The following is a 25,535-nucleotide window of genomic DNA, read 5'->3' on the forward strand; positions in this document are numbered from 1 at the left end:
AAACGCTCAAGTATAAATAGAAACTATGACAGTGCAACCCACACGCAGAGTTTCCTCAGAGACAGATGCGTTGAGTAATGTGATTCTGTGCTGGAGTAAGCCTCCAACTTCCAAAGACAACTCCAGGAAAGAAAGGGAAAAACAAACTAAGATCACAAATCAATGAGATATTTTAATTCTAGTTTAAAAAAAAAAGAACGGGAAAACAAATCATACAAAAGTCACAAAATAATAACATTACAAAAGCTGTTTTAAGACCTGTCACTGCTGAAATACACAGTTTTGACTCTTTTATAAATAACAATAAAATACCTGCTACAGTAATAAAAAGTAAGCCTGTGGAACGTAAATGACATAAAATGTCAGCAGATTCATCCACGATGAAAATTCAAACATTTTACATCCTAAATATATATACATACATATATATATATATCAAAAAAGAAAAAGACATTTGATTGAATGTAGTTTGATGATAAGCATCAATTTATCTCAGGCAATAGACAAAGTAGCTACTGTAAAAAATATTTCATGCTCAGCGGTGAAAACTGAGAGCTTTAGGAACACAGGCTTACAGGAGCTCATATTCAGCACGAGGAAATCCAACTCACAGGTTTGTGGTGAAACATACCATTTTCAAAGATAAATTTTGGTTAAAAAAAAGAGCTAACTTGTCATTTATGTACTTCTTTTTTTTTTTTTGCTTTGTTTTGTTTCTCAAAAAAAAAGATAGTGTGTAGCACCCGCTGACTGATAAATTAAGAGAGCAAAGTGCAGTGAAGAAACACCAGGGGGCAATGTGGGAAAGTGTACCAGCCACACTCACAACAACAGTTCAAGGTGCTCAGATGAGCATGAATAATCTTACAAAACACCATGAGAGAAACTAAAATGCTGACTGAAATCACATAAAAAAGTGTCAGAAGAGGTATGTTGAGTTTCCGTGACAGAGAAAAACTGTAAAGATGAGATCTTCCTGAGAATGGCTGTTTGTTCCGCATCAGCTTTGGACTGGTGCCTGCAGTGATGCTGTACTACGTCAATAGTTTGGGCCTTTGCTGTAGGGATCCCTCCTCATCATACTACCATAGCACAGGGATGGGTCACATACACCAGGCTGGCCAGGAGCGCCAGGATGACCACTTTTACCCTCTGCTCCATTTAGACCAGGTGGTCCAGGCTTACCTGGAGGGCCTGGTTTGCTGTACCCCTGGGGACCCATAGGACCTGTGGACGTAAAAGTAAGAACGATCAGCTCAAAACAATGGCACACAGACCTCAAATGTTCAAAATTGAAGTGTTGCAGAGAGACGGCTTCTATGTGATTCTGCAAATAAAAAGAAGGATTTGGGATAGTGATTAATTAGTCATGTTATTCACCTGGGGGTCCCGGTGGCCCTTGAGCTCCAATTGTGACTCGACCAGGGCTCCCCTTCTCACCTGTGCTACCTGGTTCTCCTGCAAACACAAATTTCCTTGTTTGAGCGATCCCGAAAAGACGTTTTAATGAAACACTGCTGATCTGATGCTGCTTTCACCTTTGAGTCCATTAACGCCAGGATGCCCTGGCCGACCAGGGTGGCCCGGCTGACCCCAGGAACCACTAAGTCCAGGAAGACCTTGGATTCCCTGGGGCCCAGTTGGACCCGGTGGACCAGGTGATCCAGGCCGGCTTTGGCACCTGGTACAGCTACTCTGCTGGTTGCTCAGCAACAACAAAGGCAGCTCAGCTAGGAGCGTTGACAGTGAAAAGATTTCAGAGAGTGCAATTGTGCAAAAACAGCTCATCAGTCAGTTTGTAATGCTACTCACTCTGTAGTATATCTCTACAGATTTGCCGAATGTGACTCTCTGACATTTCGTTCACCTTTAAGACAAAACGATATAGTGTGATGGGTCATCACTCTGTATCACAACATCTTGATAAAAAGCTTTCGTTGGCAAAAAGTGTGTCATACATACATATCTTCCTTCGGGTCCAGGTGGGCCAGGAGGGCCAGAATCTCCCCGTAGCCCTTGGGGGCCAGGTGGGCCTGACCGACCTGACTGTCCAGGCCGCCCCACTTGACCTTCCAGCCCTCTCTGCCCTGGATCCCCTGCTGTCCCTTTCTGGCAAGAACACCCTCGTGTTAGAAATACAAACGCTCATACAGGTTGCATGAAGGTGAACCAATCGCTTAATTCCATTTAACATACCTCTCCTTTCAATCCATTTGGACCAGATGACCCCTATCAATCAAAATAAGGACAAATGATCAAAACCTACATTAAAGAATGCTCAGAAAGATTGACAATCTTCAAAATATCTTATTATTAACCACATCAAAATGCAAACTACGGGCATTCTTGGTGACTAAAACATCAACTCAAAATGTTGTAATTGATATACACCAGAATTATGACAACACAGTCATAACAATTTAAAGTGACAGTGCTGTAGCACCTCCTATAGGTTAACTGACATCACATTACTTGGGTTAACGCTAATACCATGTCATCACTGATCATATTGGCACTCTTCTTTCAGAAATATGATATTCAAATGATGCTGCCTGTAAGAATTTGACAGCAAGTACCTCATGAATATGTTATCCAGGCTTTACTGATATATATCGACAAATAAGTCTCAACTTTGATGAAGGTGACATATATTACGTTTTATAGAAATTATACTGCCCAAGCTGAGTTAAATGTTGGTAAAACATGGCTTTTATTTCAAACAGACAATGAAAAATCTTTATTTAAAGATTCATTCATTTCAGCATTGTGGATGTATACAGGTTTTATTCATAAGTGCGTATGTTAATCCATCATCATATTAGAGAGTTGATCAAAAGAAACTCACCTGAACCCCTGGCCGACCATGCTCTCCTTGTTCACCTTTTATTCCCTGTTGAGGTAATCATTAGATTAACGCTATAAAAGCAGGTGAAATCAGTGTTTCAGACTCCAGTCAACGCTGCATATGTGTTGCATAGCTCTGTAGATGGTACAGATAGCACCTTTAAAAGCATGACAAGTAATGTGTAGTTTAGTGGAAATGGTTTGAAAGTGGTTATTTTACAAACCCCATTTTTGGTAAGCTTTCAAGAACGCAACAAAAGTTTAAACCTGTGATTTGTTTGAAGCTTTAGTTATACTTCACTGACCAACTATACTGTCCTTAGAAAATCTAAATGCATTTCAGCCAGCAACAATTGGGAGAGGGGCAAGAGAGACAGAAAAAGGAAAATACTAGTGAAGTTTGTTAAGTAGCTCCAAGATGAAGGTCGGGGGAAGCTAAGAGGTTTGAGGATTCAACGGAGTAATGAGATTAAATCAAACACTTGTTGTCATACTTTTCATTGTTTTGTCATTTATGGAACGGGCAGATTTTATGGTTTATGAAAAAAAACAAACAGGTGATATATGGAGTAGCAAGGTTTAAGTCTGACAGCAACCAAGTGAAGTGAATAAAGTGTTGAAAATCTTAAATTTGAAGGTCCTGTCACTGTTGGAATGGAAGTTCCACCTTGTGATTTTATTAGAGGAGACCAATGAGTTATGTTGTGCTCTCAATCATTTAATTGGGAATATTACCATCTCTCCTCTTTCACCTGGATTTCCTCTTTGTCCCTGAAGAAAGTAAAGACACAGATCATCATTTTATTAGTTATTTTTCTGATATATTTTGCGGCAGGAACACAAAGAACACACATTTCAGTACTTGATCAGATGGGTTAACTCTTAAAGTAAGCAAATAGAAATTTGAATACTAGAACGGACAAAATACCTTGCTTCCGTTTAGGCCTGGCATGCCCGGGTGCCCTGGCTGACCTGCTCTTCCTGGTTCCCCTGAACTCCCCTTTAAATGTGTTCAATAAAACCACCACAAACAAGAAAAAAAATCTGTTCATACACTGTGGGATGCAAGACTTCTGAATATATTTTATTACATTATTAATAAGCAAATCTTTTAATAATCAAATCAGAGACAAAGCCACATACTTCATAATATATAAATGGAAACATACCGGAAGCCCTGGTGTTCCTTTAATCCCTGGACTTCCGCTTTCACCCTTATTCCCCTTGGTTAAGAAATCAAACATTTTATCTTATAGAAAATATTCAATGAAATAAGATGCATGTTATGTCCTTCTATCGACTAGGAAACAACTGGCATTTTCACCTTCTTATCATTATTCATTTTCACTGATGCATGTGATACTTTCATGAGATTCGGGGATTTCCGGGGATTTCGAAGCTTGAAGTTTATCGAGTCTTGTCAAATGCTCAGTGACTGCACTCAACTCAACAATAAAATCTAAGAATTACCTGCTTGTTAAAAAACTAGGTAAGATATGCGTGTCATTTACCAATACACATTAGCTTTTTAAAAGCAGACCGGCTAATGAAAAAAAGGGTGATAAAAAAGGATTAGGTGTCCAGAACAAAAAAATACAAGACTACTTACATTTCCACTAAAGTTCCACTGGCGAAAGCAGTAGAGCCGGATCATTGTTTAATTTAGCTCTACTGGTGTTGCTAAGTGATCTTTACTTGCTTGTCTATTGTAACAAAACAGTGACCAAACAAAACATAATACTGCTGAACCAAGCAAATTTCCCCTTTTTTTTAAGTCTGTTCCTTGCCTAGAAAGCTTCAAATATACCCAAGCTTTGGGCATTTTGCACTCAGTGCATTTTGTATAGACTTGGCAACATTAGGCGCTCGGGAATGTAACGCCACAGAGAACCTTGTTGCTCTGTACTTGTTGGCAGATGTGCTACACAGTGTTGTCTGCAGCTCACTTGTTGCTAATGCTAGCCCGTGAAGATTTATCTGTAGTTGCTGACTCTTCTGGGGTGCATTCTCGCAATTAAAGTTTTCACATCCTCAAAGGTGTAAAACCTCACATTATAATAAGTTTATGCTTTTTAAAAACTGTTGGTCAAAGTCAGTCTCTATTGCTGTTAGGTTTTTGGAGGTAGACAAATGTTTTGAAGAAGCTCAACTCTTACTTTCATAATTGATTACCTTGGGTCCAGTTGATCCTTTTAAACCAGGTGCACCAGATAAACCCATATCACCCTGAAAAAGAGTGAGAAATTTGTTTAGGCATTTTTTTTAGATTGAATTAAATGTATTTGGTGAACACTGGATCTAGTTACAAATAGTCCAACTGCTATGAGCTCACAGGTGGTCCAGCTGGTCCTTTGAAACCCCGTGGTCCAAGCTCACCAGCTTCCCCCTTGAATAGGAATCATATTAGTCAAACATAATCAAAATGAATGTTGCTAAACTATTGTTAAGTTTATTTTAGACTGACACATCAGGAACGTATTACCTTTAGTCCACTCAGGCCTGCAGTTCCTGGTAACCCAGGCATACCCTGGGAGCGATGAAACAGATTTTACCATATTTGGCAAGAAAATTGTACATTTAATTGTCTGAGTCGCTTTATTTACTAAAAGAGGATTACAGTGTGAAATGAAAATCTGATTTTCAGTAGAATATGTTTTGATCTGCCCAAATAAGATCAGATAAGACACTTTAATGCCATTGCATGTTTCTGTCTAGTGAAATTCAGATTGGCACCAAAAGTATTCAAGTTTCAGTTTATGCCTCTTAAACAGACCATATCTTGTTTTTCTTTTCATTACTCAATATGTTTACATGTGGAAAAAAGTGGATTAACTGCGTGGGTCTGAGTAAGCTAGATTTTTAAAATACAAATTGTTCAATGCTGAACTAACGCACACAGATAATGTTGTTTATCTGTCTGCACATATAAAGTCAACTGGACCACAACCAGTCCAGGCACTGTGGTTCACAGTTTCTGTCTCGGGCTTTGACTGAGGAAGCTGGTACACACAAGTTGATAACCACATAGAATAACCACAAGACTACTAATTTGTCACCATCTAAATTGTTTGCCTGTTGTATTGATTTCATAACAAAACAGGTCAACAAGAAAAAAGCAAAGTCCAAACAAGCTGGAAGCACCTATTCGCTTATATTTCAATTGGTTAAATTGATTCTCCTTGCTCATACTGGGCAAGTTATAACTCTTAATTGATTCAACTGTATATGGAAATACCGAGTGTGTTCTTTAGCTTTTTGTGGGAAGTTTAGCCAGTAGCCTTGCTATGATGAAAGTTTTTTTTATTTTCATCACTGAGAACACAAAATCGCTTTGTATGGACATCTAAAGGAGGACAAGATTAAGAACCAATTGTCCCTCTGCAGTACAGGTCTAACCTTTTGTGTTCCTTTCATCTAAGAAAGGTTGTAATTCAAGACTTGATACGGCGAGATCAAGACCTTTTCACAGCAGACTATTTGACTAGACTGTAAACCATTTTGCACAAAAGCTGTACTTTATTGCCATTGTTGATACGGCTCACTGCTCAAAGTGAATCGCACATGAGCAAGTACTTTGATGATGGCATGAAAAGGGGTAAGGAGGAGGACTGCGTCTCCTTCCGACATGTGTTTGTTTCGCTTGTCATGGATAATGCGTATGAAATTACGACAAAAAAATGAGGCTAATAATACCAAAGAAAAGCCAGTTAGTAGGTCAGTCTTCTTGATACGAAGTCCCTTTTGTGAAAGACTTTAAATGAACCACTTTGCATGCTCTCATACACATGCTTCCCATTGTGTCAATACCAATGTTTGCTAAATATGACTCTGAAGTCTTCTACTTGACAGAGCATCCAAATCGTAAACAGCAGTATTACTGTCAAGTTATTAGTTTCTTTGCACGTTTGCTCATTTTTTTTATCCAACATTCTGGCATCCAGCAGGGCAGCCCTGAAATCCACCCAAAAATGTTAACGTTCTTGGAGCAAACTTCGAAGTATGGCGAGCAGAGGGAGCTTCACACACCTCTCAGAGATTATAGGAATTCCAATCGGAATGAATGCATTGCTGCTTAACCACAAACACATCTTTGTTAGAATTAGGCATCAACTTGTTATGGCACATATGAGACTTGCATCTGAGTATTTAATGTAGGAGTCACATCTGGCTGCATCTCACACTGAGAAGTGACATCTCTGCTTCATCTGATGTAAGACATCAAAATGACTCCTGTGAAAAAAGATATTTGCTTTGTTACCCATAAGCTACTCATTTTGTATTTTTTCCTTTAAAGAATGGGAGATAATAGAATAAAAGAAATACAAAATGACTGCTTTCAGTACTGTTGTGTAACGTTTGTACCAAAACAGCCTCATGTCACATGACACAGCTGGTCGTAACCCTCTTCTAATCTTAAAAGGTAGTTTTTATTTGAAACTCTAACCAGGTGATGTAATTGTCTAAAGACAACCATAAAATTTCATTGTAACTTGCTATGATTACATGTAACCAAGGCAAGTGGTATGATGGCGTGAGGGTGGCAGCAGTGTTGAAAGAGAATGTTTTCTAGACCAGACCATCCAACATGTAAGCAACAAAAGGGTTTTAGTCGAGTGCTGTCACGTTATTAATGGAACGTATGGTTGAAAGCTGCTCCGTCCACTCCCCCCTTCTTCTTCCTTATGACGGCTTTGTGGCTTCTTAAACGAAAGTCATGACAATGACATCTGCGCTGATGTGGAAACGCACATATGAGATGTATTTCCCTTCTGGCACTTGTGAGGCTGATACTTAACTGGAGGCAGTTATGAGGGGTATCAACAACCGACCTACATGACTGTTTCAGTTGGTGGACTTGTTCTGCTGTAACATAATGTTCTGCTTCATAATTTGCTATTCAGATAGGATTGTGTTATTCTAAAACTTTTTTTCATTTTGTTTTACAAGTTGGCCTATACGTGTCTTTTTTTCTTTTAAATCGTCTTCATTTTGAAAAGAAAAACAACATGCTTTACATTAAAGCATGTAAGCTTTTCAAGTAGACCAACTCTTATTAATGCACAAACCTGTAGCTTGATATGGACAGTTTGATGGTTCTGAGCTTCAGTAACATTTTAAAGTAATGAACTGTTGAACATATTCATGGTCCATCAAAACAAGGCTACTGAAATAACAGCATGTATGTACTGATTATATAGAGGTAATTTAATGCCCTAAATGTTGAATCAGTTTCAAGGCTTCACTGGAAAGTAGTTTTGTTTCAGATACTTTTTTTGTGAGATAAAACTTGTGGATGCTTCATTGTTGCACAGATTTGAGTAATGTGTTGAGCAATGATAGACAGCATATAAATTCCAGTCACATAAGGGGTTCACGATGTGTGCAAAAAGTCTTCAAACAGGGGACCTACAGTGAAGCACTGCATCTCATTTTAACTTGAGGGAAGTACAGCACTATTCCCGTCTCCTTGGATACATGGCTAACTCTTGCTCTGGTGGGGGGAAAATGGCCTCCAGCCTTCTGGAGTGACTGACTCATCTTTTGTAGACCCATCACAAACAAAATTATGATCAGTGGGATGGCTGCCCAGTTGAAACATTTTCCTCCTAAAACAGATTTGCCAGAGCACCACAGCATTCCCTTGACGAGTTACTTTCTCTGCCTTAGATTATAGCCTGAGCTAGCTTATTACATAACAGGGTTATCCTAAGATGAACTACAAGGGAAATACCCCTAATTTACTATCTGTCAGGGGTAGTCTCTGCACTGCTGACAGTTAACACAGTACATCCTTAATACAATAAAAACTTTATGCATGCAACTCTTTATGATCCATAAAGTCCATAACTATGTTTTCCCATTTTACTGTCTCTTACTGAGACTATTGCTTCATGTCCACTATTTTTGTAAAACTTAATATAAGGATCAATTTAGTTGATATTTAAACCATATGACTGTGTAATTCATATTTTTCAATAATGTACAATTTGAAAATGAAATTCTCAATGTCTATGAGTTAGCTGTAAGACAATAGTATAAGTTAAAGCAATGTACAAAATGACAAACATGTATAATGTGCATGTTAAAAACTTACAGGGTGGCCTTGCCTTCCATCAGTACCAGGATTACCTCTGGCTCCTGCTTCACCCTTAATGTATTGAAAAAGCATGGACATATGTATTTCAAATTCAAGTCATACACTCTTTAAATTGACTCCTACACCCCTCTGTCACTGTCATAGATTGTCATAGATTCTGCATGTCATTTTGAATCTATCAAATAGACAACTTTTAAAATGTGAAGGAACAACTCTGATGTTCACAGTAGTTGTCATGAGGGGACTGGAAAAAGACAAGGGAGACACCAAAGAGAGACACTTTGTGATTCAATTTCCATGGCTGCTAAACATCAACAGCGCACTTTTGGGAACAGTTAATTCTTCTAAGAATGTGCACACTTATCCAACTTCATGCCTCTTTTATTCCCCTATCCCTGACTGAGCTATGTAACATGTAACAGTCTCAAAATAAGCAGACCTTTTGACCAGTTCTGCCTGGAATTCCATCCTTTCCATCTCTCCCAGGTGCACCCTGAAATTGCAAGAAATAATTTCATATACAATATCAAAGGCACACAAGCTCCAGATTAATTCTGACTCGTTGTGAACGTACAGGCTCTCCTGGAAAGCCAGGTGGTCCTGGAGGTCCCGTGCTTCCTTTTTCTCCCTGGAAGATTCACACCATCCAGTTACAGTTGTTATATTGCATGTCATGTTGAACAATTGAGCTTTTTTTTTTAGCCGTTAGGATGTTGTCTCCATGCTTACCACTTGACCAACTTTCCCCTGTAATCCTGTTATTCCAGGTGGTCCCATTGAACCCTGAAAAAAACCAAAAGATTCCACAATATCACTGAATGCATTCCAAAGATAGGTCTGCTTTCCATCCTCTAAGCTGGCCTGACTCATTTCAACATTCAGGCAATGATTAATCAAAATCAGTTTGACAGCTCTTTGTCAGTCTGATCAGGTGGGACCCATTGTAAGTCTGCACAGTCACAAATTTACAGCCAGTGTTTGACGTTGGGGATGCAAACAGTGAGTCAAATATCTTGTTGAACTGAAACTTCAGGTTACAATGTGTTTTATGGTAGCACTCTGGTATTTTGGTTAATCTAAAACAAGTTGGGGGAACAGTGGCCTATTTGATTGATGAATGACGACATTGAACATAAAAAAGCACAACATTTACTGAATTGCAGGTAGGACAAGCAACAATTTATAGAATAACACAACGCTAACACACAGAACAAACTGCTTTCAGAAAGAAAAGATTATGAGGAGCTTTTAGTTACAGGACGCTTTATCAGATGGACTGCAGTTTTTATTGATTTCTGTCTAGATGAATGCTACCATTGTAGCTACTGTGTTAATGAACAATGGGGATCGACATTTCAGGCTGGATGCCAACAAATTGTTCATTTAGAGGTGATAAATTGATTTGGTCATGAGAAAGTATCATATCCTGTAATTACACCAACATAATGTGCTTGATTTAGCTTCATTTGGCAAACATCCCATATTTTCATCCTCTAAATTCTATCCTAAGAAAGTGAGACTACACCCCTGGGGGATCTAAAAATATGGACAATATGGGAACAACATAGATGGTGAGCAACTCAAGAGTATGGTTGGGTATTTTTTGTATCTTTGCAATTCAGATTCCAGTTTTGATTCTCCTTCCTAATTAAGTTCTCAGAAATTCCCTATTGGCAAATTTGTAAAAAAAAAAAAAAAAAAAGATAAATCCATCTCATCTTACATAGCACAGACCCACAGTGTGCTCATTTTTGGATAGTTGGAGGAAGACAGAGTACTCAGAAGTACTCTATGCTAACCGCCATACCACCATGCTATGAGCAGTTTTGGAAGACCGGTTGACTACCAAAACTAACTATTTGTGAGATGTAGATGATACAGACTTATACAGTTCTACTGTGAATTAAACCCTTAGATACTGCTTTGTTTTTTTAAACATGGAAATCTGTCAGATTTACTGATTCCAAGCTTTCTTTAAATCAAACAAGTTTACTCCAATTTGGAGCAGTTCAGTGGCTGCATCAGTGTCACATTTCTTTTCACATAAGAATTTGCCTTAGCAGTTTATATGTTTTTGCCTACCTGCACATTTTGAATTTCCCCCACAGGGGATGAATAAAGTATTTTCTGCTTTATTCTACTGTTATATGGTAGACCAGCTGGCAGTGCAGCCATGACTGAACAAAAATCAAATAGGTCGCTTTGAGTCATGATATCAATTGACCCAAACATTTATCTACTCTGCATGTCTTCAAATCTTTAACTTGCCTCCCTGTATGAAAGAAATCATATAAATGGGGTGCTGTGAGGAACAAAAAGCACAAACCTGAAAGAGAGAGGGTGTTCTTTTATGGTTGTCTAAAAATAGGAAAAAAAGTGCAACTCTTGTAGGTCTCTAAGGAAGAGGAAGCGTCAGGAAATATGAACACACTGAAATGGTCTCTGATGACCCTCGTGGTCTTGCAGCAAAGAGCTCCTGTCCCCCGGTGAAGAAGCTGTAATTTTTACTCTCCCAAGAGATCTGGCTTTATATTCATAACATATGCTTTCTAGTGTGATTGATGTAACCATGTTCAAATCTGAAGATGATGTGTCTAGCAGGGACTTCCTGACCATCCTACTTTTGATCTCATAAAAACCTTGACAGTTAAATGTGTTTTTGTACTTTTTAACTATCACTTGTGTTTTTTCTACAGATATCAGTGTCTTACAGCTTTTGCCGGCCAGGGCCTTCAGAAATTCTACCCAGCTGCCATGCATGAGTTGAATTCTAGATGAATATTGCTGAGCCGCAAAGAGACCACATATAAATGAGTAGAAATTAAGTTGTTAAGCAATCAACATCTGCACCTTCTCTCCTGGTTGTCCGGACAGTCCTGGTAATCCAGGTATACCCCTCTCACCCTGAAAGAGCATACATGCATTAGAAAATACTTATATATTCTAGAAAGTGCTGCCATAGTGCTGTGAAATCAACTATGCCACAAATGTGGTTGTTGATCTTCCTACCGAAGTGCCAGGCCTCCCTTGCTCGCCTTTGTACCCGTCTGGTCCACGTGGCCCCTGACAAAAGAAAAAAAAAAAAAAGAAAATCAGCTTAAAATTTTCACCTCTTGGTGATCACTAATGATGATCATAGAATTAGGTATTGAGGCAGATCAGTTGGTAATTGCTATACCTCCATTCCTGGTGGACCTGGACGTCCTGGACTTCCTCTAATCCCAGGGATACCCTTCAGATTAATAAAACCAAAACAAAACAAAAAAATAACTGGTTAAACGTTTAAATCCCCTAAACTGTATGCACATTCAAAGGGCAATTCAAGCCTGTGAGTGGTTTCTTTCTCTGAGGTTTTAGTTTTATACTTTGTAATGCTTTTCATGGATCTCTACAATACTGCCAATATTACGAAAATATGGGACATTTTTTAAATGACCCCTTAGGAAACTTAGCATATAAACTTCTGAAACAGTCCTGACCACATAAAGTCAACAAACTGAATCTGGCGTGACCAAATGGATACATTCAAGAGAACGTAATACGAAAAGTCCCTTTTTTCTGTTCTCAGAACCGCATATTTGGGTGTCTGAAGTCACATCAAGTTATAATTCTAAAAGGAGAAGAAAAAGATAACGCTGTCACTTTTCTTTAGTACCCCATGTTCTGAAAATGTGTTCCTCAGAGATCTGTTTAGAATTGCTGAAAAAAGGTAAGTTAAAACCCCCAGCTCAGAGGATTGGCATCCAGCTTCCTTCAGGTTCAAATAATGCAGACTTTGCTATATCTCAGAAATAGGAAATGCTCTTGCTTTTTGTTTTGCTACTACGTTCAAACGTTCATCAGCAGCAAGTAGTTATGTTACATTAAAAAATAAATTAGTGGGTGGAAGTGCACGTTTAGTTTTCTCTTTGTGCTTTAATAGCTCTCTGGCTAAGGATTATATGCTTGAGTTGCTCATCCCATGCCCTAAAACTAGTTGCAAAGCAGAGATCTGCAAAAAGAAGAGCTGCAATGACACTTGGTCCTGTTTTGATCAAAGTATGTCAAAGACATGTCATTAAGACCACAGGAAAGTATTTCAGCTTTAGAAAAATGGGCATAATGTGCCTTCTTACATGCAAATGGTGGCTGTGAATGTCACTGATGCCAATTATGTGCTGTATATTTGTATATTGAACTATATAGTACTCACAGGCTTACCATCAGCACCTGCAGGTCCAGTCTGACCAAGCAACCCAGTGCTTCCTTGTTCTCCCTAAGGAAAGAGCAAAGATACGAATCAGTGTGTGACGAAAATCTTTTATGGCACGAAGTCTCAAGGCTGTAAAAGGAATCCATGTAAAAGATCTGTGGTAACAACAGACTTTCCCCAAGATGGAATTAATTAATCTCTAAACTATGCTGAGGGAGCTAGTTGATCTAATATAAGATGTACTGTGTGGGAACATATGGAACATCTGCATGCCAGAAATGCTCCCAGCATTTTGGCTCTATCAGTAATTGTTGTAAAGACATACTGGTGACCTTATAAACACACACATGCTTTTTTTTTTTTTGCCAAGCCAATATCTCTCTGAAGTTTCCCAAGGTTTTTATGTGAGAAGGGCTGCTGTGATCAACAAAGACAAACATGTAGGTTCTATTTGCTAGTTTGTAAATTTCCCATACCAACCTGTGTTTATCTTTATCTAGTGTTCTGGTTTACCTCAGGTTACTGGTGCACTTCAACAGTATCTCGCAATAATAACTAAGTACAGCAAGTAAGTACACTAGCAAGTCTCAGGTTTTCTAACTGGTGAAAAAAGGTCACATAATGCGTTTCAGTTTTTCTCTGGTGTATTGTGGGATGGCTTTGAAGAGACTGAAGCACTATTAGAGAAATGCTTCTAAAACAAAGAAATCTGTGTTTACAGGCTTCAATGACGATGGCTGGATTGGAACTATTTTTAAGCTTCATGAGCTCATCACATGATTATCTGCAGCATTTAGACAACTCTTGGCAATTCAGCACACATTTCACAAAGGCCTTGATGTAAGAAACAGGAAGCCATTTATCGTCTTCATTCCTGAGATCACGCATAACCTTACAGTGTTAAAGATTAAATCCTTTTTATTTAGCCCCGTAAGAGCACCACGGTTTGAAGTAAATAATTAACCAGGTGTCTGAGCACTGATGAGCCAGACAAGGCGTTGCTCTGTTTCCCAAGCAGGAAAAAACACGATTGTCTAATAATACAAGTTAAGTATGTACATTTTTGTGCTGTCGTTGACTGTTAATCAATTCCTTAAAATGTGCTTATTTACAAAAAGTGGGAGAAGGGAAGAAAAGAAAAACTGACCTTCATTCCGGGAAGTCCAGGAGGGCCAGGAGGACAAACACACGGTTCTTGAGTTGGTTCAGTGTAATCAGGGCTGTTAGAGCACTGTAATGAACAAGCATTACTTCACCACATGTCTACATAGTCTGAATATGCTGTTGTGAACTTTTCTGTGCAGCTATCAAATTTATCTTTGTGTTATATGTAGCAGGTAATGTATACTATATATGAACGTTATATTCCTTTTGGCTCCTAAATCAAATGATGAGGGATTTTTTTTTTGCAGGAAAGCTTCTGAACCTCCATTTAAAAGCAAACTGATAACTACAATTTGAGATTATACCTAGAAAGCACAGAGATGAGAGAAGCAATAATAATGAGAGGCATTTGTAATTCCTCTCATCTAATCACTTTTGATATTTCTATTCAGCAGCTTCATATCAAAAGCAGTAATTTGGCACCGACTTTGCAGTTACAGCAATATCCAAGCCAACACCATGACAAGCCACTAATTCACAAGCACAGTTAGAACCAGATGGCGAAAAAAAACACACACATATACTTTTTGAAAACAATTTCATGCGTAAACAGATGTGACTTCAAATTGATTAGCTGACTTTACAACTTCACTCAAAGATACTTTAGTTCCCTGCATAAATGAATATAAATCAAGAAGGCATAATTTTGTATGATGCATAAAGGGGTGTGGTGTCAATGGAAGGCTGAACTGTGGGGGAGAATCTGATGTAGTTGGACAGGGTGAGAAGAAAGCGAAAAAGAGGTTATTTTAAGCTGAAGAGAAACAGATGCAGAGCCAAGTAGACTGTCATACTTACAACTCCAGGTATTTCGCACGCAGTCTCTCGGTTGTTCTGCTCAGGGTCACAGTAAATGCGAAGTTTCTGAATTTCAAACTAAAGGGCGAAAAAAAGTTAAGAATTCCTACCAAAACACATCTGTTTGAGAGTCTGACTGACACATGCAGGCAAAATAAAAATGACAAATTAAAAAGGGATTGATTGTGCAACTTTAAGCGTAGTTTATCCATGCTTTTCCCTAATAAATTGAAATAGCCATTGCATAACTGCTAAAAGTAAAGATAACTGCCCTCACTGGGCATTGAGCAGCTACATGTTGCCAGACCTCCCTCAATGTTTAGAAGCAACAACATTACACTATTCTTCCATGATTTGGTGCTTTGTCGATGCTGGTGGCGAAATAGCTCCAGAGCATCTCATGGACTGTTTCACTTAAGTCCTCATCTGAGCAGAAAACGCGATTCTCACACATGATTCAGATTATTTCTTTCCTCATCAGAACATCAGAAGGACTGCGCAACTGGAGGCACAGATCAACCTTCAGTAAAAACATTATAGCTGTGTAACAGATGACATTAACTGATTAGGTTTAAATGTAAGAAAAGGTCTAAACATTATAAGGATATGTGCATTTGAAGTTTTTTTTTTTTTTTTTTGGTTATGTTATTCAACATGAGAAGGTTTGTCATGAAATGCTTTCAGTGGCTCGGTTACAAAAATCTGTTCCCAGTTAGAGAAATGATCCGTAGATAAGAACATTCATAATGTGAAATGGCAAGAAACTCCCCGATCCAATAGATCAGCACACACAGTCACTTTAATTGCCAAGTTGAGGTTCATTTGAATAAATTTACAGCTGTAATGATGTGGTCGTGCAAGTCACGAATGCTGTTATGTTGTTCTATTGAACAACTGACATGTACTTCTTGGTTTTAGTATGAGAATAATACATTTGATTTTCTCAGACCAACATTCATGGCACAGCTGCAACATGCCAAGCCAACATAACAGCTTCCATATGGGCCTGAGTGAACTAGCCAATTTGTACCATTGGTTTATAATAAAGTATTGCATCATATTGACTATATAACATATTAGGCATAAAGCAGCTTTTCTTTCCAGATAATTATCTTTGTGTTAAAATGTTTTACTGTGTTTGCAAGGATGTATTTGCCTCAGTGTTAAATGATCTGCTTACTAGGTAGTCATAATTTACAACACAGCACAATTATGATTTGGTACAAATGCAAAAACTGTGCCAGTTGAGACAAATAAAACCGCAATTAACAAGGTCTTTTGGACGAAGACGCTAATTTTTGCCAGGGACTTAATATCCACAAGTTAAAGATCTCTCAGGAGGCAGCAATAAACTGCATGCTACTGTGGGATTCAGTTTAAAACATGTATCTGGGAATGAATCAACATGTATTTAATGAAATGTGGGTTGCTGAGGCTGAGACTTACTGGCACTGTTGTGTCCTTTTGGACATATTTTCCAACTTGGGTTTTTCCATTGATGAAAATGCCGACAGAGGGCTCCAGTGATAATGATTCAATTTCCAGGTCATCAACATAAAGAGTAACGTCTTCTTCGGTGACCAGCAGCCGCAGCTGGTGCCATTTCTCATCGAACAGCTTCTTTTTTTTTTTCCATAGAAAAAGAATGGGAAGTAGTCATTAACATATTGGCACCTTCTGGTGACCTGATTGATACATAAATAATTCCTCCCTACACACTGTTGTAGATGTCATGCAGAGGAGGAAACAAGAGGAATTCAGTAGCTGGGATATGTGACCCTCCTCCAAGCCAGAAACAAACAGATGGACATCATGATTTAGATTTTGAGTTTATTTTATGTTTATACTTACCCCTGGATTGTTTTTATAAGGTAATAGAAAGCAGTTACCACCCATTTCTTTTCAGCTCATGATATCTCATGCTCAAGAGACTCCCTGATTCAGATTTCAGAAACTTTTAATACAGCATACTTGATCAGAACACAGATTATTCTGAACTGGGCTTATAGTGCATATACTTATTTTAACTATCTTCTCAGTTAAGGAATGCTGGTCATACAGTCAGAGACACAATACATTTTCCCTCAGATCAGAATAGGAGAACCTTTGCGATCTTTGGTGCACTGGTTAGATGCTGAGTCACTTATTTCTATAAGTGCCACCAATACGATGACCCCTGAGATCTTTGTCATAAAAAGGAAGACCTACCTGAGGACCCCAAAACCAAAATGACCCCACACTTATTTAGTAATATTTTGTACGCCCACATTCATTCTTATGGGGCCCTGCTTGTGACAGTGGTGGTAAATATAATAAAGCAGTAAGGCCTGGCAATGAGAGTCATTTGTGGTCATAAGTCTGTAAGGTTTGAGAACACGATAACTAAAAAAATCAATAATGACTCAAGAAAGGAGTCAATGTAAGAAAGTATACTTTTTGTACTTGGAGGCCTCCCAAGTCTGTCCAGTTCCAACCTGATAAAGTCAGTGATTTACCCAATGTCTGTATACTATTTGTGTTAAAAAAAACTTGGAAAAATCAAATAGTTTTCATTCATTGCAACAAGAAAAAGGACAACGGCCTCACTGTTTTTTCAAGCGGGTTCTGGCTATATAAAAAGACCATCTTTCCACTACATACCTCTAAAAGGAAACACGCAGTAATACAGACCAGTGAGGAGGCCCGTGACTTATTCCAAGATGTCATTTTGTGGCCATGAATTTGAGATATAGTTACTAAGGCTATACATAATGCATGGACATGAAATATTTCTGCATCCAATGTCTCTAAAGAGGCTTTGAAAAGTCTATGGAGCTGTATTGTGCATAAATAACTAGTGTGCTCTCATGACCTGTATGAGAGGCCATGAGTCATAAGAGTCTTTTGCGCCCCTGATAAAGAACACTTTGCACATATTGCATGTTAGTTTAGATGAACTAGAAAATGTTTTGCTTGACTATCTTAGAGATCTGCTTGCCAATCCTATGTGCAGCTGGAAGGAAGTGTTTGATGAATACTCAAAGTAAAATAACTTACAAGAAACAGATTTAATATGAATGTCCCAAATCAGAGGTGCATGCATCTGTTGTTGTAGTCTCTAGTGCTTAAAGAATGATATTGAATAATATTAGACATTTCCAAACCGAAGCAATCACTGATTTGATCACAAAGATTCAGATTAATTCATCTCAGACTTGACGAAGTTCCTAAAGAACCTCAGAACATACACCATCCATCTTTGCTCTGAAGTAGTGGTGTTGAAAAGAAAATTGCATAGCCCTTTTAGCAGTTTATAGCAAAGAATGTGGTTTTTACTCACCCTTGCGGTCTGTTGTGAAAATCTAACAGTTTGAATTTCACTTGGTGAGTTGCTGGTTGTGGTGAACATGACGGTACGATCCAGACCATTAAGAGTCACCGCCATCTGAGGTTTCCCATCACGGGTCTGTATCCTCCACAGGTCCCAGTCCTCTATAGTCACTGATCCTTTATACCTCAGTGTGGCCACAAAAACATACGATGGAGGCAGACCATCAGGAAAAAGGGTCCTGAATGACCAAACAGAAAAGGCAGTCAACTTGTGAATGCACTAATGATAATGAAAAATGAAAAGTACATGTGATTACCTTGTAGCTTCACTCAAGTCGACACGAGGCGTCACTTCATATGCCTTAGTGCCATAAAAAGCCCCTTGTGTACTCTTGGCTTTTTTAGCCAAATTTAAATGTAGCAGAATGTCAAAGCCCTTCTCATCGCGAGAATCAACGGGAATTCTGACTGGACAAACGGTCTCTGTAACAAACAAAAACAGTGAAAAAACAGAATAATGGAGACAAAAGACAAGAGGCTAGGAATCGGAGGTTGCTTACCTTCACACAGTTTCTGTCGTATGATCTGTATAATCCTGGAAATACCTTTGTAGTCCTCAACAGAGAAGACATAAGTTGAAGATGGCTTGTTTGCAATGTCCCTCAACTCTGCTTCCTCTGTCTCTGAGCCAACACCAATTGCGAACATAATTACTCCCTTTTTCCTCGCTGCCTCGGCCGCTTTCAGGACCTCATCTTGAGACTTGCCGTCTGTGAGGACAACAGCAATTCTAGAAATGCCTGCTGGGCCTCGCTCAGAGAGCCCAAATAGTTTGTCTGTGGCAAACTTAATGGCTGTCCCTGTCCTTGTGTTTCCTCCCATATACTCAATCGACTCCATTACTTTGATGAGGTCTTTGTTTGAGTAGTACTTCCCCAGAGGTATTTCTAAAACGGGGTCATCACTGTACTGGACCACTCCAACCTGGGTAAACTTCTGTCCAATGTTGAAGCTTGTTGTTATATTGACAAGCCACCGCTTTACTATTTCAAAATTCACATCTTCAACACTCCATGAGCCATCTAGAATAAAGACTAAATCACATGGTGCAGTCCTGCAACCTGAAGCAGACAGGAAATAGACAATTACCAGTAGAACACATTAATTCTTTTTGTCATACAGTTTGTTAAAAATCCATTCACGGGACTCAAATCATCCTCGACACTTGAATGCATTTAACTGTTCCTGATGTACAAAAAAGAAACAAGTATGAGAAAACAAAGACCCAGGCACTCCATTTTGAACTTACTTCTTAAGTCTTCATCTTGAGCTGCACTAAAGAAATAGAGGAGCATGAAGCAAAGCCATCTTAAGACACAACACATGGATGTTGCTTTGTAACCCATTATGCAGCAGTGCAGATTTCCAACTGTGCACCTAGAGGGAAAGGGAAAACATGCTTTGTTTTGCATAAAAAAGAAAAGCACACTACACACAATTGCAACATGTAGTATCTTTGTGATTCTTGCCTCCACAGAATGTATTATTAGTCATAACTTTGAGGTCAAAACAACATGTACAGTCGTACAGTCTCTCCCCGGTTGCCATTGGAATATAAACCAAAATATAAATATGACTAGTTTTAGTTGTTCAAAAATACATGGTTAGATCTTAACTTATCTAAACCATCAGCAATGTTTCATCCTATGATAAAAGTGAGCATTCAGAGCAACGTTGTATTGATCTGCAGTGACTAGATGGCAGGTTGACTCAATCCATGCCAGCAAAATTCCCCCCACAGCATCAAAGAACACATTGTAGGGGTCGAGGGTTCAAGTTTTTCCTTTAATTTGTTAATTTTGTTTCCGTCTGTATGTAATTCCCATATTAAGACATGCCTGAATCTCATTGGAGCTATCAAGTGCAAATCCCATCAGCCCTTGTTTGCTCATATTAACTTTCTTCCTCTCTGCTGCCACAAATCCTACGCGGCTCACCAGAAATCCCTAATTCAATTACTCAAAGCACCAATACGCTCCCAGCACTCATCCATCCATCCTTGAGGAGGTGCACTCCATCTTCCTATTCCCTTTTTTCAGCCTCCACCTCCTCAGCACACCTAAGCATTTTCCTCTCAAGTTTCATCTACCACATCCTGACATAGCACTTTCAGCTTTACTAAATAAACAGCTCACTGAACCCGTGAACACAACTGCTCTAAAACCAGCCCTCACTCTTTCCTGTGGGATTATCAGCTGTTTCTGTTTCCTCAAATCTCTGCCCACCCTTGGCTGGAGTACAATACGCCTGCCCAGAAAAGGCTTCACTCCCACACTTTTCCTCCCTTGTGGATAAGTACAATTGCAATACCTTCCTTCCTCTCAGAACATGAAGTAATTTACCTGCTGTGTGCTGCTGAAGTACTTAAATAGTTATGCCATCAGCTGTACCATTCTTAAAGAAAGAATTTATTTTACTCCTGGGCAAATATATTTAAAAATGCAGCAAAACTTACATAATGGGAGGCTGACATTTTATAAACATGTCAACTAAACAGTTTGTACATAAGATGAAGAGCTTTTAATTTGATTTGATAGTCTTTAACTCCCTCCAGCTCTACTGCTTATTTACACCATTCATCAAATCTTGTGCATTGGTAGTTTGCTACAACTATTTTTCATACCTGACTGCTCTAGCACTCCCAACTCTACACCTGCCCAAGAAAACATCACTGCTGTGTGGCTAAGTGCTGCCTGTCAAATTGTGAGAAAGAGAATTTTATTAGGCAGGATCATTGACGAGTACAACACAATGCAGAGTTTGCCCTTAAACAAAGCCTCTCACACACATTAAGGCATGTATTATATGTAATTCTTTTAGTATTTCAGTTGCAAGTGAGAGCTAATATTGCTGCCTGTTCTGCAAATAGCACAGCACTGTTCTTTTTTTTTTGTGGAGCATATTTTTTCTAAGAGTTGTTTGTTAGCAGAAAGCTATTCTCTAGAAAATATGTTGTTTTGTAGCTCTATCATTTTTCAGTAATTTCCATCAATTGAAACCGCTGACATTGCTTAGAGGAAGCAGTTGTAAATGAGGAACAGATATGCTGCACAGCATAAAACGCACAGCTTGTGGAAGGAATTCGATAGGGGAGAGTTGACCATACACCTTTCAGCTGCTTAAGGTTGTGACACGTGTAGGTCACCGAAACAGTGGCCAGGATATAACCCTTGGCCTCCCAGATGCTTTTATTCCAGTGCAGCCAAAGAGAGGTCAGACACTTCAACATGACTGCATTTTTCCACCATGTAAACTCAGCGTGGAAGTAACACTGTCGGAGGGGGTGTTAAAGTGCCATAGTTGTGTAAATCGTTTTCTTCAGAATTTTTCCCCCACTAGAGAGCTGGAGGAGGTTGTTGGAAAACCCCTTCATTGGCAGCGTCCAGCTGTGAGGATGACTTTCCCCTCGACTGACTTTCCCCAAACTGCGTATTTCTGCCCCTCTGCTCACGCCACATGGAATTGATTTGTGCCGTCAGACGGTGAAATTCCTGCTGTGGACAGTGACCAAACACATGTAGTGATGATGAGGGGAATCAGACCTCATCCAAGAATAAAAATGCAACATTGCAGGTGCGCTGCTTTAATACATAGGGATAGAACGCATACAAAATATAGCAGAATTAACAGGTGCATTTGTGTGGTAGCTCCAGCCGTGTCTGATTTTATGGGGGCAGCACAGACACTTTCTCGCTCCAGCTTTTGGTTCTGGTGACTGTATTGCAGAATTGTAATGCTGGCATGTTTAAACAAAACTAAGATGGGGGATGCTCTGAAAATAACTTCCACATGACATTCTTTCTGTACTACGCCTGTCGTAAGTTGCTGAATTTAATCAGATTTATGTGAGAATTAGTTTAGTAGCAGTTCAGTTCCAGCTGGAGATGCTGTTCAGGAAGCTACTGAACAAAGGATTTCTCACATTGCCCCTTATAATATTTCACTTGTTCATGGTGTGCAACAGATTTAAAAAAATATTTTAATGGCAGTGTTTGACACAAATATAGACTTCACTTGAAATTTGACTTGTGTCATCTTTAAAAAATCGCAGCTTATTAATTAGTGTGCTCAAAAACAAAAGAAATAAAAAGTCCTCTCCTACAGTTTATGCAACTGCAGAATTTAACTCCCCTTGAACTGTTGGAGTTAAACATATCTGCTGTAAATTTGGCAGGGGTAAACTGTTCCATTCCAGAAACAACAACTGCTGTTCAGCATGTGCAGCAGTTGCCAAGACCAAGGCGATTTATTGCTGCCAAATTCTTCAAGCAACAAGGGAGAGCCAAGCCCTATCAGTTGTTCTTCATAGAAATCTGTACAACTCATCCAAACAGTTAAATAGCGTCTTGTAAGACATCAGCTCGCTGTGGTCAAGTTTTTCAGCCAACATGTTCATTGTCGGATGAGTTCTTATCTTTTATTCTCTAGTCACAAACATCATTGGCCTTGCTGCACATGAGGTTCTTACATCTGGAAAAAACGTATCAATGCAGCACATGAAATGCTGTGGTGCACTATCATGCTAGCACACATTCAGCTATTAAGAGATAAAAAAAATCCTCTTTTGGGAAATGAAATAGACTGGAAAAGTTTTCAGATGATTCCGATCATTTTTGCAAAAATAACTGCATAAATAGGGAACTGATAACTTAGGATATATTAATGTCTTCGATCTGTATCGGCTGCATATTGCAAATGATTTATGGATTCTAAGAAGCTAAACCAGGCACTGACATAATTCATGTACCGTTTTGGATCTTACAAATGTTTCCACGTTCTAATGCACAGCACACTTAAAAAATTAATCAAATATGCTAAAATCAGCCCAAAAGGTCCACTTCAATTGTTAAAACCTGCCCTCTCAGAGTGCAACATTTTGAAGTTTGCTGTCAAATGTTGAAATGTAATACATATTTTATCATAGTTGCATCATTCTACATGGAAAAAGAAACGGACAAAAACCAAACAAACTCTGAAATTCAGAAATGACAAAAATGACAGAAGTTTAGTTCAAAGTTACCGGAAAGCGTCCAAGCCTTTGTGCGAATTCCCATTAATCCTCTCATTGAGAGCCAGTGATCAATACTGCTCACAGCCCTTGGTTTACAGAAACTGGGCTTGGGGAGAAGCGCACATGTTTCTCAGCTGAATGAAAGCCTGCCCTTTCTTGCTGCTCGCTCTTTCTCCTCTGTCTCTGTCCTTCTTCCTCTCCACCCTCCTATCCCCCTCACTCCGGACTTTTACTGGCCCACAGCCACCCTCAATTACCATGGGTGGAAAGAGAAGCAGATAAGGGGAGCATGAAATAGTGAAGACCAAAAGGAAAATAGTAGTAATGAACATAACCTCCTTCCAAGTGTTGGGGGTTTGGATCATGAGTGGGTTGATTGAGGCACAACCAGAGAACATGGAGTTTTCTGGATGCAGGACAAACACGGGATCAGCAGGCAACCTTCTCTATACCACGACAGACTGCTACACTGTATTATTTCATGGTGCTTCCAGTAAGAATTTAAATGATCATCAATGCAATGGATCAGTCCTATTTGAATTCCACTTTACCACTCGAAGGGATAGCATATTATGTTGTACAACTTAGCAAATGAACAAGGTGTGAACTACTGTGCTGCTATTTCTGCAAATACAGCTGGAAGTCATTAGAAATGCAGCCCTGCAGCTGCTATCTGTGGAGCAGGCATACTTTAGTTCAATCCTTTCAAACAAGTAATATTGTGTTTGTATTCAGAGGCAGCTCACTCTGCATCATCTAAAAGCAGTCTCAGTGTTTGCAGGCTCTCTTTTAGACTTAAAAAGCCCCACAGTGTTTTGAACGTGGTAGTGTGCAACATAACTTATCAGCTTTACAATGGAAACAGAATAACACGGATAAATAAGACTTAAGCAAGCTGTGTGGATTGTACACAGAAAAGCTCCACCTAAAACCTGTGTGCGCACACGGACGAAGCAAATCCTCCCCCCTGAAAACCACTACAAGTGTCACGCTGCCTGTATACATAGGATAGTATGCATTCTGCTTTGGCCACACTCTTTACAGTGACAGGAACTATCCATACATACAGTGATTCAGCATTCTCTAAAACCAAATGATCAACTGGCAGACATGCTCTCGTGCTTAGCTTCACTGGCATGAAAGCTAGAGGTTGCCAGTTTGAGGCCAGGGTCTGGCAACTGCACTTTAATTTTAAAGAGCATGACATGCCGAGGGGGAAACAGCAAAAGCGATTCTGAGATCAGAAAGCAAACGCAACTGGAAATTTAAAAAAACAAAAGTGAAATAGCAAAGGCAGTTGACAGATTAAAGAAAAACCATTGGATGGCAAAATCAACTGAAAAAAAAGACAATGCTCCACAGAATAAAGAAACATAAAAGGATACTGGTAGATTAATTAAATCATGATAATAAAAAAATGAAACATTTCCACATTTATCTACTCATGTATTCACTTCTCTTAGATTTAACTCCTTTTCTCCTGTGGCACCCCTATCATTACATTCTGATCATTACATTGCATTTTCATTGCGCTTACGCAACAACTAGTTTGATATATTTTAAAACACTCCAGCATTTCAAAATATTAGCCACTGTCAACTGATGGAATCTGCATTCTTTTTACAGAGCATTGTGAAAAGGGCAGACAAGCAATATTTTGTTGCCAAAAAATTCTGTGTACAGGGTTGAACAAAACAACCCTGTGATGAATTTTAGTCATGGGTCAATAGGGTTAGAAAGGTCCCTTTATTCTGAGGACAGCAGTTTTTTCCTGATGATGGCCTTGATGACCCTGAGCCCGAGCACACTCTGGTGGACACACACAGGCAAATACTGGGCTGGTTTTCCTAATCCTGGGAGTGGCCGGCCTGCTGCTGACACTAGACTTTCCAGGGCAGTCCCTGGTATCCAGTTTGTAAGCAACAGGAGGGTGCACAAGAAGGAAATCAAAGAGCAGAAAATCTTTGTTTATTTCTGCAAGAAGCCGAGACATTGATCGCTCCAATTATGTGGTTGTGTCTGGAAATTTGACTGATATTGTATAATTCAAATAAATGACC

At 39.1% G+C, this 25,535-nt stretch overlaps 1 protein-coding gene across 1 annotated transcript; it reads right to left on the reverse strand.

Annotated features, from left to right (window-relative positions):
• Nucleotides 1–167: 167 nt before the first annotated feature.
• Nucleotides 168–23,640, reverse strand: col21a1 (collagen, type XXI, alpha 1). The gene is made up of 29 exons (XM_072391108.1): nt 23,485–23,640; nt 19,714–19,841; nt 18,965–19,525; nt 18,722–18,887; nt 18,415–18,643; nt 16,542–16,715; nt 15,096–15,173; nt 14,281–14,364; nt 13,134–13,196; nt 12,120–12,173; nt 11,951–12,004; nt 11,792–11,845; nt 9,671–9,724; nt 9,516–9,569; nt 9,381–9,434; nt 8,939–8,992; nt 5,327–5,371; nt 5,177–5,230; nt 5,017–5,070; nt 4,014–4,067; nt 3,773–3,844; nt 3,580–3,615; nt 2,846–2,890; nt 2,197–2,229; nt 1,963–2,109; nt 1,813–1,867; nt 1,539–1,730; nt 1,381–1,458; nt 168–1,227 (listed from the first exon to the last, which is right to left on the reverse strand). Exons 2-29 carry the CDS (start codon nt 19,808–19,810, stop codon nt 1,040–1,042), a joined length of 2,883 nt encoding a protein of 960 aa, XP_072247209.1. The 5' UTR covers nt 19,811–19,841; nt 23,485–23,640; the 3' UTR covers nt 168–1,039.
• Nucleotides 23,641–25,535: the final 1,895 nt, after the last annotated feature.

The sequence above is a fragment of the Leuresthes tenuis genome, unplaced genomic scaffold (assembly GCF_036924035.1).
Source record: "Leuresthes tenuis unplaced genomic scaffold, fLeuTen1.0.hap1 SCAF_8, whole genome shotgun sequence".
In the NCBI taxonomy this organism is placed as follows: Eukaryota; Metazoa; Chordata; class Actinopteri; order Atheriniformes; family Atherinopsidae; genus Leuresthes; species Leuresthes tenuis.